Source organism: Ylistrum balloti, unplaced genomic scaffold (genome assembly GCF_031769215.1).
Source record: "Ylistrum balloti isolate Yb309-2 unplaced genomic scaffold, AGI_CSIRO_Ybal_v1 Utg369850, whole genome shotgun sequence".
In the NCBI taxonomy this organism is placed as follows: domain Eukaryota; kingdom Metazoa; phylum Mollusca; class Bivalvia; order Pectinida; family Pectinidae; genus Ylistrum; species Ylistrum balloti.
Window position 1 is genome coordinate 4,442,160 of NW_026782003.1, and position 18,205 is coordinate 4,460,364.

Genomic DNA, 18,205 nt, shown 5'->3' on the forward strand with positions numbered 1-18,205 from the left:
TTTTTAAGTGGCGTAATAGCTATTACTTGCTTGGACACAAAGGACCTCTTCAAACTGACAGCCGTTTATCTGTTTGTACAACCATCAACCCCGGAAGCATTCTGACGGCAGGATGACTGTAACCAACATGCCAAAAAGGTGTTACCAAATAACTTGGAGTTCTTTAAATCTCTCATCTTTGGTCAAATATTTCGGTGCTTCTATATGTTTTATAGTCACAGCATATGCTAGTTTGGCTTATTGTCAATAGATACGTTTGAATAAAAACAGACGAATGAATTTCCTTTGAGCTTGAATTTTCTCTTCACTTGCATTTCTAGCATTTCTGGAGAACAAAACTCCTGCATTCCCAAAATATAGTGTTTAAATATCGTAGTTGATTCGAAATTCATTGGCCTATTCTAAATATGACTATTTTCATGCAAGATGTTGTCAAACTCGTAACATAAGGTTTCACATGATCTAGTGATGAAAATTATGGAGAAATTTTATTGTTGTTTTAATGATTACATTGAGAAATATTTCATTTTTTTTTTTTTTTTTTTTGCGATATGAAGCTGGACGTGTTTGATGCTCCATAGTTTGTCTGTCGGTTCCGTTGTTGTATACCTTGTTCTCATTTGAAAACGGGACATTGCTTACTTGAATTGATCAAGATTAATATGGTTGGTGCCATCGATGAAGCAGAAAACGATTACTCTTCCGGAACATCTGGTATTATTCTCCTTATTCAGGGGTTCCTGTATAAATCTTTTCAATATCATGATAACGTTCATATGTTGGTATTCTCTTGCCATAAAATATATGTTATTGTGTCAATATGTTTAATAGATAATACGTTTTCATATACTTATTAGGCCAATAAACAAGTCCCTCGTGAATCCGTCTACGTTGCTTCATTTCGCTCATGTTGCCATCTGAATCTTTTTTTAAATGTTACCTATAATTCTATTCCCTTATTAGGACAATCACTGGAACGTTTACGAAGTTGTTGACATGTGACTTATGACCTTGACATAGAAATTGACCTCTAACATGTAAATGACAATACCTTGATGTGACGGAATCCCTTTGACAGTACCGACATCTTGGTATAAATCATCAACTTTCACTTCGTCTTACTTGATCTGACACGGACTTCCGACCATTTAATAATCGAAACATTTCTTTTCTTTACATTATTTTACATTTATTGCGAAAAAGATAATGAAAAAATATCTTTCGTTATCACTGAATAACACATCAATATTCTGTAATTTGTAAGTGTTATGGGCAATATGTAAAATATGTAAGTTCGGTGAGTTTTAATTTGCTATATTAATGGTACGTATTTCAAGAAACACTTATCGATGTTTATCAATGTGATATACGAAGTAAGTCTAAAGCGCCAGAAGATGAAGCTGTACCGTGGATTAAGTATATAGAATACTTCTTCCTCGGAAGGTATTATTTAAGGAACGGTTAACATCCAAAAGTTCTATCTCCCTATCTTACTCCGTTCTGATAAAAAAAAATTCTGGGATTTTTTCAACTCAAATCTTTCTCAATTTCTACAAATTATATTCAAATGTTTAAGAGTAACACATTTTTCTGGATTTTTTTTTTCAATAATCTTTTTAATTCTTTAAGGAGAAAACCTTTTTGGTGTTCTTTTTAAATGTTGTTGCTTTAACTAATTCTAGACATTGGATTTAAGATATGAAAGGTTGGAACTATGGTGGCATCAAAATGCAGTGCGTTGCTAAATCTTTAGGAAAGGAACTAAAACTAATGTCTACAAAAATATGAAAATGTGTGAATGTAACGATAAAATCAACAAAACACGGAGCAGACGGACTGTTGATAAACAAGCTATCGTGATACTCCGCAAGTAGATGGCAATGATTGGCGTCTACCACTGCAGCCCAGCAGACGAGGTGGTCGGAGTGAAGCGGGTGTAGAGAAAAGATGTTAATATCTTATGATCTAAAGGTATTGGACACATGCGATATTAATCCCATCAAAGCATACCTATGACTCCGCTTACAGAATTAAACAGACAGCCTGTCAAGGACTCCGTTTTATCGAGACAGCCAAATCACCAGTAGATATATACCCAACAGCAGGGAATATCATAACTCATGTTTCTAAAATTGTTTCTGCATGTGCAAAATATCACGGAGTGAATGAACGCGTTTTTACCAACACAAACTAGACAGGGTCCCGGAATTTCATTCATGCATCTGAAGGCGTCAAGTTTTTGAATGACAGTTTAGCACGAGCGAGGGAAATTATCCTCCATAAATGCCACTGAACGTCGCAATGTATAGAAAGCTTTCACAGTAATATTTGTGAAGTTAAAAACCCACCACAAGCACATTCTGAAATACATCGGAATGATAGACAGACTGTTTAAATTTTGTCCACAGTGGCAGGAAATCTAAATTGAATTGGTGTTTTGATAAATGTTAATTTGCCACCACCCACTGACACAGTTTTGTGAAATTGAAGATAAAAATGTGGCATTCCATCATGAATTGAGCTTTATTTGTATTTCAATGTCAATGATCATTATCTGTTTATATTTCACAGTCAGAGATCATATTCAGAAGGAATATTATTTATAACAATTATTTAATGATGTACAAAATAGTTAATACCATGGCATACGGTGTTAGAGTAATGAAAATTTATCAAGGCAGAATGTGCTAACTGAAAACATACAGTATATTTTTAAAGTGAACGTGTTTTTTTATCAACGACCTGAGATATTCAACCGCGCAAATAGTACCACCGTAGTTCAGTCGGAGAGGACAATCATTTGCGCTCTACCTACATTACATTACAGTATATTTATTCATATCGATACATTGTCCTGTAGGCAGGGTACAAGCACTGTTTTCATTGCATGATCATAAAAGACGACTAATTGTTTTCTTTATATTTTCTTTCTTTACTATTCTGAAGAACGTTTTTCTTCCTAATGCCCCTTTGACAGCACTTCAGTATAGTTCTTACGTTGCAATGTTGAGAATCCGTACATTGAAGAAGGTTTGTTTCCAAGTCGTTGCATACCCAAGTTATGGAAGTCGTAAAAATAGTACTTTGTCACCCTGATTGACCCTCATCATTAAATAGATCGTGCGAGGTCAGTATAATTCAATTTCATTATAAGGTGTGTCGTGCTACCGTGTCCAGTAGTCAGTATAACGTGACTGAATGTCGTGATGCTGTGTGTTGAAGTTATCATAATTCAGTGTGATGTCACTATAAAAGCGTCCCAATAGTCAGAATAATGTGACCGGGTGTCGTGGTACCGTTTCCAGGTTATGATATTTCAGTGAGATTTCACTATAAAAGCGCTCCAATTGTCAGTATAACATAGTCGTGCTACGGCGTCAAGACTATGGAATTTCAGTGTGATGACACTATAAAATTATACGTCAATAGCCCCTTTATCATCGTAATTTATGACCATGGCTAGACTCCAAAAACAAATACACCAATATATCATTTTCTGTGGTTGTGCCTCAAGTACATTACAATAAAAGTAAGCCTCGTTTGTGGTAACAGAGATATTATCAGTCATAAACATATATCTTTACATGAAATGATGTATGTCTTGCATAATTATAGTAGGGACATTTAGATAAATTTACCCACTGAGCTTTGCCAACCAAACAGTTATACATAAACATAGATTTCACAATGTTTGATTTCTTCGCTCGCTGTTATTTTGGGTTAGTGGTAAACTGATTACTTTAAGAATAGTAAAAATTTAAACAATTCCGTATGAAATGATGTTGTTAGATCTGGACGATTCTTATCAGCACAAACTGCCCAGTGGTGGAATTCCTCAAGACTTGCCAAGTTTACATGTTGATCTCAGCGTCAACAAGAACAAACATATTTTCCAGGGTCAACACACATAGAAAATACGTTACAAAAACCACAACAAAAGTAAACATTCAACGCTAGCGTCAACACGCATTGACGTCAACACGCCAAAGCGTTAACACACCACAGCTTAAACTCTCCAAAACGTTAACACCCCACAGATTCAAAATTTCATAGCGTTAACACACCATAGCTTCAACACTTCATAGCGTTAACGCATCACAGCTTCAACTCTCCATAGCATTACCACACCACGGCTCCAACACACCATAACGTTAACTCACCATACAGCTTCAACACTTCATAGCGTTAACACATCACACAGCTTTAACACACCATAGACACCACGGCTCCAACACACAATAGCGTTAACACACCACAGCTTCAGTACACCATAGCATTAACACGTCACAACGTCAAAACATCGCAGCTTCAATACACCATCGCGTAATTACGAAACAAACGCGTCAACAAATCTCAGCGTCAACATACCGTGACACAATGATCGGTTCAATCAATCAATCAATTTTATCTAACTAAATAGAAACACAGATTCGATGGGGAAATGATAAAACGGTATATTTAAGCGCATGTTTAGTTCAATAAATATAAATTGATATGACATATACAGTCAATGTATTTCGTAAGGGTGGTATGGTACTTCATTAATTAAATATGTTGGTTAATAATCCACAGACGTGACCATGCTAAGTGGTAATTTCCTGGTCATTAATTATCGGTAAGAAATACAGACAAGCCCCAGTGTAGGGTAAGGAATTGTAACTAAGTACATTTCTGGTCACTAATTATCGGTCAGAAATACAGACAAGCCCCAGTGTAGGATAAGGAATTGTAACTAAGTACATTTCTGGTCACTAATTATCGGTCCGAAATACAGACAAGCCCCAGTGTAGAGTATGGAATTGTAACTAACTACAGTTCATGGTCACTAATTATCGGTCAGAAATACAGTTAAGTCCCAGTGTAGGGTAAGGAATTGTAACTAAGTACATTTCTGGTCACTAATTATTGGTCAGAAATACAGACAAGCCCCAGTGTAGGATAAGGAATTGTAACTAAGTACAGTTCATGGTCACTAATTATCGGTCAAAAATATAGACAAGTCCCAGTGTAGGGTAAGGAATTGTAACTAAGTGCAGTTCATGGTCACTAATTATCGGTCAGAAATACAGACAAGCCCCAGTGTAGGATAAGGAATAATAAATTTATCATTACTACATTCATGAAGTTATCCGTATATCTTTCACGTCACCAGGATATCCCTATAATAGTCCAGCACTTAGTAACGTACTACCTGAATAGTTTCCAGGTAACACAGGAAATGTGTTTTACATGTATCAGAGCGACTTGCACTTGTATGAAGAGATGCTGGCACTTGCTGTTTAAACTACCACAGAATACTACACCGTACAACAGTACATGTGACACCAGTGTTTTATATTGCAACTAATGTTTGACAGGGACAAAAAAATATCTGAGTAAAGTGCAAACCTGTTTACGATACATAGTATATAGTACAATATTTACATCAAAAATCCATTTCTTCTATGGTTCATTGAAAGTAACGAGCCTTGTATTCTGATGAATGGAATCTTATTTGAATTTTCTCACTTTCCACAACTTCATGTGATAAAACCAAGAGGTTTTGTCCATACAAACAATCGCCATTTACAACGTAGAATTACAGAGCACGTGCACCACAAAGAGGACGTTAGTTAGATAATGACTTACTCCTGTGTATTGACGTAGTAATGTGGCTGTACTGTTAATCCCCAATAGCCTTGTTGATATGGGAAAACATTGCTAAACTTCAATTCGAGACCACAACATAACTGTGTGGTATTGTGGTGGGCCTATGGTGCAGGCTATTTGTTTACTAACACAGGTGTGGGCTGACTTTTCCGGGTAAAAATATGAATATACTTTTATTAATGAATATTGATCGAAATATGTTATTGCACTCAGGGGAATGTCTCTTTTATTGCATTTCTCACGTTCCTGACTACTTATTTTTCATTTATTGATAATAAATGATAAACTAATATTATTGATTTCCTCAATTTGATTTATTTTGCGTTCTAGATGTTATAGTGAAAACGAAAACAAAACAGAAAAAAAATGAAACTGCCATATTCATGTTTAAATCTCTAAGTATAGTTGATTATGTCCCTAGTGCGACAATCTAATGATATTGTCGGACTTAAAGAGTAGTGTTATGTGTGGCTTTAAGTCTTAAATTCTAGTTTACGATGTTGCGATGGGTCGAGCTCAATAGGTTTCGGCCCTCTTTTATAATGCAAGACTCTAGGTTACTACGTTATGCCCTAGGTTGCTCTAAAATGGCCCAAGGTTTATAATTTTTGGCTTAATTTTGCCGTAGAGTATGTCATGAATTTTAGTATCTTAGGTTCCTAAGTATCTAAGAGTCTTCATTACTATATAAGGAATCTGGATTACTAAATTAAGGCCTTTTTTCACTATGGAAGTCCCTTGCAAAATAGGTTACGTGATATGTTTGGCTTCAGGTAACAAAATCAGGTCCTTATGCTGGTATGGAAGGCTCTAGGGTTACATTTGTGTGTCTAAGATTACTAAAATAGCAACAAAAATCAAGAAAATACTAACATGTCATCAGAGTCATAATCCAAACTCAAATTCAATAAAAATATGGCAAAGGGTTCCGAAAGAGTAAGCGTCTCCTGCTCTATCAATGGCATCCGTCCTGTTAATCTTGGCCAATCCAAGTAAGTAATGCTACTTTTTAACATGAGGACAATGTATACAACAATAGAACAGGCAAATTTACGAGCATCGACCACGTCTAGCTTCAGTCACACAGATTTCGAATATTTCTCGGTGAGATCACTATGACGACCGTAGGACTCCCCTATAATTTTCACCAACCTGCATCATCTCTCGGAGTTTTGCGTTTTGCCATTGTCTGTCAGTTGCCGATATTTTGCTCGAAAATCATGATATTGGGAACAGGCCATTGAATATCGAATCATGTTGTAGAATGTGTAAACACCATACGGTTGGGTATGCAGGGATGTCGCTATCCAGACATTTACAACAGGGAAATTAAAATGATCACGTTTAGCAAACATCTTAATGGAAAGTTGTTCATGTTGGTTTCGTTATAGGAAAAGATCGAGGTAAGCGACAGATGTAGGAGAATCTGTCGTATCCCTGATTTCCAATCCTGGTGGGTATATACGATGGACGTGGTCAGTAAATTTCATGTGATTAAAAAGTGATATAAAAGGATTCTGGAAGGTCTTTGTGACTGGTTTTGATAAGCTCTGCGATAAATCCATCTTCGAATGAAAAGAAAAACAAGACAGCCAAGAAAAGGACACAGTTAGTTCCCATAGTATACAAAGAGAGGAAGGTCTTGCCTCCAAACTCGACGAAGTTATTACCAACCACAAACTCGATCATTTCCTTTTTGATTTGGACGTATGTTCACCAACATATAGTTGTATTATCGATCACTTTTTATGAACAGGAAAGTTATCATAACAAGAAAATGGAGTATGGTGATGTACAAAGTGAAAAAAAATGTTCTTGAAGAAGAAATGGTTTTACAAAAAAGGTGTTGAATATTGGTCAAAAGCTCTTTGAAGTTCTTTATAATAAGCCAACCAATGATCTTATTTCTGGAGTGACGAGTATTATGATAAGACTATCACCCTGATTTGATAGCACTCAGAATAACAGTAAGAAGCATCGATTAAGGTTTGGTTGAACAAATAAATGAGTCATCAATAAAAAGCTACTCGTACAAATTCTTGTGCAGTTAAGGAATCCAAGGTGAGATGTCCGTATCCTTATAATTAACAATGATTGTGATACCGAAGCATGACTGGCAAGTATTTCTTTTTGTCTGAAAGATTGCATAATGCATTGGTGGGGTTCCATTCCTTATCAAGCAAGCGTTGTTGAGTTATGCAGGAAATGCAATATTATCTACAGACAAAGATCGATTCATCGGATGCCTTATCTGCAGTTACAATAACACACCTGTCGTGTAAATTTGAAACTGCGGACCGGGCCCTAAGATAGCTAACATATAGTAGTTGATTACTATTTAAGGGCCTACAAAGTAAATTTGTGTGTACAGACCCTAGTTTACTTAGTCATTGACCTAGGATAGCTAAATTAGAGCACTGAATTACTATGTAAGGGACTATAAAGTGAGTTTGCGTGTACGGACCTAAGTTCACTATGTCTCGGACCTGGGATGGCTAACATAGGGCACTTGATTACTATTTAATGGCCTACAAAGTAAGTTTGTGTGTACGGACCCAAGTTCACTAAGTCACAAACTAGGAATAGCTAACATAGAGCACTGAATTACTATGTAAGGGCCTACAAAGTAAATTTGTGTGTACGGACCCTAGTTCACAATGTCTCGGACCAGGGATAGCTAACATAGAGTATTTGATTACTATCTAAGGGCCTACAAAGTATGTTTGTGTGTACGGACCTAAGTTCACTTAGTTATGGACACGGGATGCTAAAACAGAGCACTTCATCACGATGTAAAGGTCGTGCAAAGTAGGTTTCTGTGTACTTACTCTAGTTCACTAAGTCATTGACCTCGTATAGCTAACATAGAGCAGTTCATTGCTATCTAAGGGCCTACAAAGTACGTTTGTGTGTACGGACCCCAGTTCACTAAGTCATGAACCATAGATAATTTTAAAGAGCACTTGCTTGATATGTAAGGGTCCTGCAATGCAGATTACTGTGAAAGGACCCTATGTCACTAAGTTAGGGGTCTGAGACATCTTACATAGAGTCTTTAATTAATATGTAAAAGCCCTCGGTCTCTATATCCTATGTTGTCTAATTAGAGCCTTGGATAACTAATTTGGGGCCCCAGATTACTATGTAATAAGGCTTTTAGGTTTGCCACTTAGCTATGGTATGTAAAGGGGGATAACTCGTATATAAAAATGAAATATTGGTTCACCCTCGCTGGACGCTCATTGTTGTAAAAAGTTTCCGGAAAATTATTCCCAAAAGTATTTTTTGATAGTGTTTAATAGAAAAGATAAAATAAAATAGTTTGAACGTCTAATTTGCCATTGTTAGAGAGCTACACAAAGGACGCTATCTAACTTCGTCTACCAACACATGGTTTCGAGAGATGCAGATTATGAGCTTATGGTAAAGTTTTACAGTCTTCAAAAATCGTGAAATAATCTATTTCTTTGTGAAATATGAAATAGAAAGTGTTGGCTGTTAGTTAGTATGCTTGCTGATTCAACTGATGCATGCCCTGTTCTCATTTAGGAACGTACTATTATTTACTTGCACTGACAAAGATTTACATGGCGGCACTCGTCGACAAATCCAGTGACACTTATCCTGGCCGGATTCTTGTTCTTTGTCCATATCTTGCACTAATTGCTAATAATTTGCAATTAAATTAAGATTCTGTTGACTTGTCGATTTTTTATCTTATTTTATTTTTCATTTATTTATTTCATTGAATTCTTAAATCTTTATTTGTTGACAATTTACAGAACATAGCTAGGTTTACGAATATCTGTAGAATCATCGTATGGACATTCAAGGCATATACGTACATCAACACCAATAGCCGAGATATATCTTACACGGATATTTTCCGACACCAGATCCACGGGGATATCCAAACAATCTATATCTTTGTATCGTCGATTGTTAAGTTTTATCATCATTATTACAAGTATATCGTAAATAAATCTAGAGCAGCGATGACCTAACCGATACATACAACAACCAAAGAAAAAAATGGAAGTAACAACTACAGGCAGGTGACACTATATCACGGACAACTACAGGCAGGTGACACTATATCACGGACAACTACAGGCAGGTGACACTATATCACGGACAACTACAGGCAGGTGACACTATATCACGGACAACTACAGGCAGGTGACACTATATCACGGGCAACTACAGACAGGTGACACTATATCACGGACAACTACAGGCAGGTGACACTATATCACGGGCAACTACAGACAGGTGACACTATATCACGGGCAACTACAGGCAGGTGACACTATATCACGGGCAACTACAGACAGGTGACACTATATCACGGGCAACTACAGGCAGGTGACACTATATCACGGACAACTACAGACAGGTGACACTATATCACGGACAACTACAGGCAGGTGACACTATATCACGGGCAACTACAGGCAGGTGACTCTATATCACGGGCAACTACAGACAGGTGACACTATATCACGGGCAACTACAGACAGGTGATTCTGGTGAATCTATATCACGGGCAACTACATTCAGGTGACTCTATATCACGGGCAACTACAGACAGGTGACACTATATCACGGGCAACTACAGACAGGTGACTCTATATCACGGGCAACTACAGACAGGTGACACTATATCACGGGCAACTACAGGCAGGTGACACTATATCACGGGCAACTACAGGCAGGTGACACTATATCACGGGCAACTACAGACAGGTGACACTATATCACGGGCAACTACAGACAGGTGACACTATATCACGGGCAACTACAGACAGGTGACACTATATCACGGGCAACTACAGACAGGTGACACTATATCACGGGCAACTACAGACAGGTGACACTATATCACGGGCAACTACAGACAGGTGACACTATATCACGGGCAACTACAGACAGGTGACTCTATATCACGGGCAACTACAGACAGGTGACACTATATCACGGGCAACTACAGACAGGTGACTCTATATACTATATCACGGGCAACTACAGACAGGTGACACTATATCACGGGCAACTACAGACAGGTGACACTATATCACGGGCAACTACAGACAGGTGACACTATATCACGGGCAACTACAGACAGGTGACACTATATCACGGGCAACTACAGACAGGTGACACTATATCACGGGCAACTACAGACAGGTGACACTATATCACGGGCAACTACAGACAGGTGACTCTATATCACGGGCAACTACAGACAGGTGACACTATATCACGGGCAACTACAGACAGGTGACTCTATATCACGGGCAACTACAGACAGGTGACACTATATCACGGGCAACTACAGACAGGTGACACTATATCACGGGCAACTACAGACAGGTGACACTATATCACGGGCAACTACAGACAGGTGACACTATATATCACAGGTGACACTATATCACGGGCAACTACAGACAGGTGACTCTATATCACAACTACAGACAGGTGACACTATATCACGGGCAACTACAGACAGGTGACTCTATATCACGGGCAACTACAGACAGGTGACACTATATCACGGGCAACTACAGACAGGTGACACTATATCACGGGCAACTACAGGCAGGTGACACTATATCACGGGCAACTACAGACAGGTGACACTATATCACGGGCAACTACAGACAGGTGACACTATATCACGGGCAACTACAGACAGGTGACACTATATCACGACCTGTCCTCACGCAAATATAAACAGTAAATTTTTAACATTTTGTTCGCCGTTCATTTTTTTCAACACCAAATGATAGAGTTTTATAAGTTAAATTTCTCTATTTCAAAAAAATGTTTCTTTGCATATCATCCATTTGACAAATAAGAAAATGTGTTCACACCGACAACTAATTCAAAGTTCCCGTTGTCGATGAGGATCCAATAAAACTAGTCATATTATGATTATCACAACTGCTTTTTAAGGGTTCAATCAATTTATCGCGAAGAAAGATTTCATTTGATGAAATGGGATAAAAGAGGAAGGTTGAGACCGTCAAACGCAGTTGATATCCTGTGTCCGTCGTTGTTTTCCCGATTACCAGCCTAAGTCTAGATGTGATCATTCATAACAGGAGGCAGCACTGTTATAATTCTAGCAGCTTCATACCGGAAGCACCCACAGTTCTTGCACTTATGCAGAAGTCACAAGTATATCCTGATATTTTCTCTACGTATTTTCCACTCATAATACATTACAGTTTCCCATACACACAACGATACATATAACACTGTTCTGTAAAGAATGAAAAGTTACCATCCCAATGCTAATGTCATTATGGTTTGATTAATACTGAATCAATTTAGTGTCTGTGTCGGGTAAAGAAAGAACCGTCAATTCACCTATAAAGAGGTACACCACAGGTGCTTTATCTATTCTTGTAATCTCCTTCAGAACGAACAAACCGCAGAATTATGTTACTAAAATATCTTTAGTAGTAAACTACCCGTATAGCTACAGATATCCGATGTTTCGCTGCTCTTGCTCTGTCCTGAGATCGTCAATTCGATACCGTCTACATTAATGTTCTCATGAAATCTAACGAGTTCAACAATTAACTGCTATAATACGTGATCCTAGTTTATACTTATTTTACTCCCAAACTAACCGGTTTTCAGTTTGTAAATATCTTAAGAAGTAGGATTTATTTTCGAAAACATGCTTATAATCGTTTGTTACAACTGGGCAAATTATTTTGACATCGTGGTAACCTGGGGTTCAAGTTCTTAGCCCAGGCGCTAATATTGCTTTTAAATTTGTCAATCAACGCGCCATATCTCACAGCGGATATGAATAAAACAATTCAATCCTGATACAAAGATCAGTATGAATGGATTCTGTACATTCAATAATACATTGTTCATAATGTCTTTTTTTATTTTGTAAATTTTCTGCCTATAAAAAAGACAATTTGTAAGTATACAGTCTCATGATTTGTCGATATTAACGAAGGCAAAACAGAAAAGACTGGAGTTTACCAACTAAGATCGACTTTTCAGCGAGTATGACGGTAAATACATGATTTAAACAAACGGAAAAAGCATTCACAATACTTTTATTTATCGCTAGGAATGCCAATAACTCTTAGCATTAAAGAGTGGCATGATAATACTGTTCAGTTAATGTAACTTATACTAATTTTTTTAGCGAGATGAAAATATTTTTTTTTTTTTTTTAATATCAGGTATGTTGTCTATGAGGTGCCGGAAGTCAATCCTCAAACTAATCATTTCTCACTTAATCTATCTGAAACGTAAATTTACTTTGAAAATTTAAGCGGATACAATAATTTAGTTACTACTCAAACTAGGGTGGCCTACTATTCTACATATGTGTAATAATCTGCACTACATTTTGCATGATTGCTAGGCTGAACGTTAGAGTCACACGACACTGGATTAAACACCTTTAAACACAACCTTATCATCTCGTCCAACGCCTTTGAAGAGTTGACGCACATTACGATAAAACATAGGATGGAAATCAAGGCCAGTATCATGTGTGAGATCAGTCAAAACACACGGCCACATTGTATACCTTTAGACAACACGCTGCATATCTTTAAAGTCCTCATTTCGTTCCTTTTTTGCATACAATAACAAATATAGTTCTGAACATGCAGCCAGCACGTCTTAACAGCGATAGCATACAGCTAGATCGCGAAAATTGATTCTGAGAGACAAATTAAAATTAGTTGTTTCTGTAAAAGGAAACACTGAATTAAAAATGTACTGCAATTTCAACAAACTTAAAGTTTCAGTTTTAGCAGAGGTTTCAACCTGGATTTGTAATTAATTATTGTACAATGCGGGGTCTTAAACAGAGCGGTGTATTGTCACCGATCACCGGTCGTGTACGGAGATAGAGTTTCCGTCTTTCAAACTGATCTACCTGACAATAGAAGGCAACGGATCACACACTACCACCAAAGAAATCTTAGGGATCAACCGGGTATATTTGTACTGGTGTAAGTACCAGAACAACTGTTAAAGTCCGTCTTAAAACACCTGTATCCATGACAACTGGATCTTTGTTTTAATACTGGATAGTGGATTTTTTCTGGTTGTGTTAATTGGCTGTGTGACATACTAGAATGGGAGAGGGAAGTAGAGTTGTACGAGATGTATGGAGATATCATCACTGGCCCCCAAATGGACCGTTTACAGGGAGGGACGGAAGTCCTATCGAATGGTTGGAGGAACCGGTCAAACCATTCGAAGATCAGACTCCGATGAATGCTTGGAGGAAACAGGTAGAGAGAGGGGAAATAAAGAAAGGTGTTGACCCTAACTTTATTGGATATGACCCATCAATTAACCAATACAACCGAGAAAAACTCCGCTATCATCACTGGCCTGCCAGAAAGGATTTCCAGCAACAACAGAAACCAAGACCACACACGAAACCGGAACTGAAACCTAGTGAAAACCCAAAGGAAGAAACGGTCAAAGGCGAAAAGAAAAATGAAAATTCTGTGGAGAAAAAAGAACAGCAATCTGAGAAGCGGAATGTCTCTCCCAAAAAGTCAACCCCGCAGGAACAACCGAAGACGACACCTCGACCTAAGGTAAGGGAGATAACTCAAATGCCTTTATGCACTGTCCCGAGTGTGTGTTTGTGTCATTGATTACCGTGTAGTTTGATTTGTGAAAAACAGTTTTATATCCTTTAGGTATAACCTTATCTTCATGTGTGTGTATTATATCGTATTTGTTTCTGATTTCAAAAGTCTATCAATACATAAAATACCTTACGCGCTACACAGCAATTGTCTAAAAGACCCTATGAATTGTATCAGTTGGATAGGGTCAAATATCATGGGAGTATTAGTTACACCAATACACCGCGTATATCTTAAACAATGAAATACTATACTTAGAATTGTGCTAAGTTTTTTTATATTCGATATTGAAGTATATAACCTGCCTACATTGTATAGTGCTATCATCTATTTTGCAGGGAGGATCGTCTTGCATTTCTGTTTTATCACTAAATAGCTAACAGATATATTTAATTTCGCGATAAAGATTTTTAATACAAACTCTTAGACGTGTAAAGATTACATACATTTATGTTAAGATGAAGAGAACAAAAATCAGACAATCGTAAATGGGAATAGACGAAGAATTTTAGAAATTTTATTATCACAAGTAACCTAGATTTTTACAATTAGGCATGATTAACGATAGAATGCAGAAAATACTAGAGTGTGATACTGCAGCTCATGAACCATTCAGAGGGTCTCTATTCACAGTGACTTAATCACCCTCTTATCATTATAATACGGCTTAATATTGTATAATGTAATACACCTTTTTTAATTCCTGAGTCATCTTTTCCTATCCTCAATTCCTTTATTTCCTTTTTACAGTACAATAGCCCAATTGTACAATTTCTTATTTGATCGCCAAACTTACTCCTTAACTTTCTTCAGTGTAAAACACTCTTTTGAAGAAACTCGTTAATTTTCCGTTCAGTGTTTGACATCCTGTAGTATAATAATAGTAACCTATTAGGTTTTCTCTCAGTGCACGACACCAAATAGTATCATCCTAGTAATTCGTCCTATGCTTTAGTAGTTGGGGACAAGACAGTACTTACATGAATTGGCCAAGATTTATCTGTCGGATGCCTTCGAAGAAGCAGACGGCACTCTCTTTTTCAGGAGTATCTGTGTAGATCTTGCTTGTGTCCTTGTTTTGTCTTAGTTTCATTTAATTTGGATTTGTAACTCAGTTTATATTAACTAACAACATGTTGGAATTTTTTGTTGTTCAGTTGAAGACTCCATATTGTAGAAATGATTTCTTTTTTCATCATGACACATTTGGCTCCTGGACATACATATCATGTATCACTGATGTAATTCATGGCATAAACAACACCCTACACCCAGTTCAGAATATTCAATGATAATTTCACAATGAACACACCATTAGATGAAAGAACGATATCGTAAATATTAATTTCAATAATATTTCAATAATCTCCACAATTTACCTATCCTATCATCTAAGCCGTCTTACTTAACACATGTCTCGGTATACTTGTAGTTCCTGACCATATTACGACAAAGAAAGTTTTTGTATCAATATAACGAAAAAGTTACATAAAGCTGGTATGACGTATTGCAGTGAAAAAAACATGAGACATCTGATTTGATGAGAGAAGATATTTTCTGTAGGAGCAGAAGATTGAGCAAAATTTATAGGCTCATCGAAACCTACATCCTCATATTTACACTAATATCCTAATTTAAAATAGCCAGAAACGATAGTAAAATGCCTTGGGGAAGTTTCGTTAGCTACTACCAGAACCAGAAAGAATACTTTGGTTACAATGACGTCTATAAATCCAATAGGAATCGTGAGATTCGTATCCCTTCATCTGTTAAACTTAAAGATCGTTATAGCAAAGAGCTTTCATTGACAGAGCATTCACGAAAGTCATTTTATCGTAGCTTAGGAATTGGAAATCAATATGCATTTCAAGGACGATGCAATTACTGTTCTCCATCTGACTGAGTTGAAGTGATTATTGGTAGTATATAAAAGGGAAGAGTTCAACTAAATCAGCTGAGCTGTCAGGAAAAACACAAAGGTATGTAATACAAATATTATAGGTATTTAATTACGGATAGTACATCTCTGAAAAGCTATTGAAAAACACACAATATTGTATTGGAAATTCTTTCCATTCTGTACTGAGTGAAACAATAACAATACGTTACATTTTCCCCAATAATTTATTACACATCAATGTGTTAAGTACTTTAATTCTAAAAGTCTATTAATAAGTAACAAAAGTACAGCATTGGAACAAACACTGGGCAGACCTATTCAATGTTTAGTCAGTATACCAGGCAATCTTTAAATCTAACTTGGAGTTCAGTACTAAGTTTTTATGTTTAATTTTTTTCCTGTTCTACGTCATTACTACTTCTGATTTTTTAGTTCAGAATAATCACAATAAGGTAATTATGTATTATGAATTATGTTTTTTCCGTACGTGATATACTAACTAGGTCCTTTGCATTAAATCTCCGATGTGAACAGCGTGTGAGGGCGGGTTGTACAAAGTAGCCTGACAGGTACCACGATTAGGGTCAAATATTACCACAAACGTGTTAATTCACACATCGTTATAGAGTAGTGCCACTTAATTAATACTGATTTGATTGGATCAGTTTACCTGGTCGTCGGGGCAACGACTCTCATAATCATTTATCTATCAGAGTTGTCATTCTTGATATAGGTATAAGCGTCTAGTTGAACGTTATTAAAAGAGCAATATTCTAAGTTTAGAAATTGACTACATATCACGGTAATAAACGAAGACAGTATACGATAGAACACTAACCTTGGATGATACGAGGGAAAAATTAATACAAATATCCACTGTGTTCATATAGTCCTATTATTCAGATCGATTATAGTGTATAGATGGTGTTATAATACATTCCAAGGATTTGGACTGCCGAACAGTAAAAGTGTCTTCTCTCACTGATGCTAGTGTTCGCTAATAAATGTCCACATCCTTTTCAATGTAACAAATATTTTCGTCAACAGTAGTAATATAACAATGAAACCTCTCGCGTATCTGTCACGTGATTTGGATTCAACATGATCATTTTAAGAAAATCGTCTTTAAATACAAAAAGAAGTATTTGCATTAAAGGAGGAACGGGAAACCACTCACCACTTCAGACGAGATTGGGTCCTGAAATCGATTTAAAACACATCAAGATCTTTACAGATAAAAAACTAAAAGACTGAAACTTATAAAAGGTATTTTATCTCATAGAAGGGCAGGTAAAATAGAGACTGCTGTTTTTACACGTGCATATTTCTTCACTTGGAAAATTTTACTGATTTGATTTTATTAGAAAATAATTAAATTTATCATTATTATTATTTTGTATATGTTAATATTATTCAATATTTAATGTGTATATTATAACATGGGTCGTGTCAGTCCAGAAGTACAATTATTTAAATTGTTTCAGAATCCAGATATTTACCCTCTTCCTACCTCCACGGTGGGAACACATTTTATTATACCTACTTTAGTCGTTTTGGTCTGTAACGGGAAAAAAATGTTAAGATAGCTAGTTAGTTCGATAAATGTACCTTTAACATGTTTGTTATATGGTGGAAAAGGAATTCTACATGTATTTGACTACTAACCTATCAATGATCGAGTCAGTGAGTGGAAACACTGCATTAATTCTAATTTAATAGACTGAACAACAAAGAAATCTGTCGTATTATTTTTCCTGTATAACAATTACAGCCGAAGAAATTCATCTCTGTAGATAACTGTTTTGGTTTGGCCAACTGGCACACGACAGGCTTACATTCATAGCTACTATCAGTATTCAGTGAGTCAAAGGTAATTTCCGTTTATTTTCGTACGTGTTTGAAGTCGCGGGCAAATATAATTATTCTTATTTACCTGAATAGGAATGACTAACTTGCGATTAAATCACGTTTTATTGTAAGAGAAATGAATTCCTTTCTGGTA

The 18,205-nt window shown here is 36.6% G+C and overlaps 1 protein-coding gene across 1 annotated transcript; it reads left to right on the forward strand.

Moving 5' to 3' along the window:
* The first annotated feature begins 13,775 nt into the window (after positions 1 to 13,775).
* LOC132545545 (uncharacterized) lies at positions 13,776 to 15,086 on the forward strand. Its single transcript, XM_060209230.1, has 2 exons — positions 13,776 to 14,249; positions 15,054 to 15,086. Exons 1-2 carry the CDS (start codon positions 13,776 to 13,778, stop codon positions 15,084 to 15,086), a joined length of 507 nt encoding a protein of 168 aa, XP_060065213.1.
* Positions 15,087 to 18,205: the final 3,119 nt, after the last annotated feature.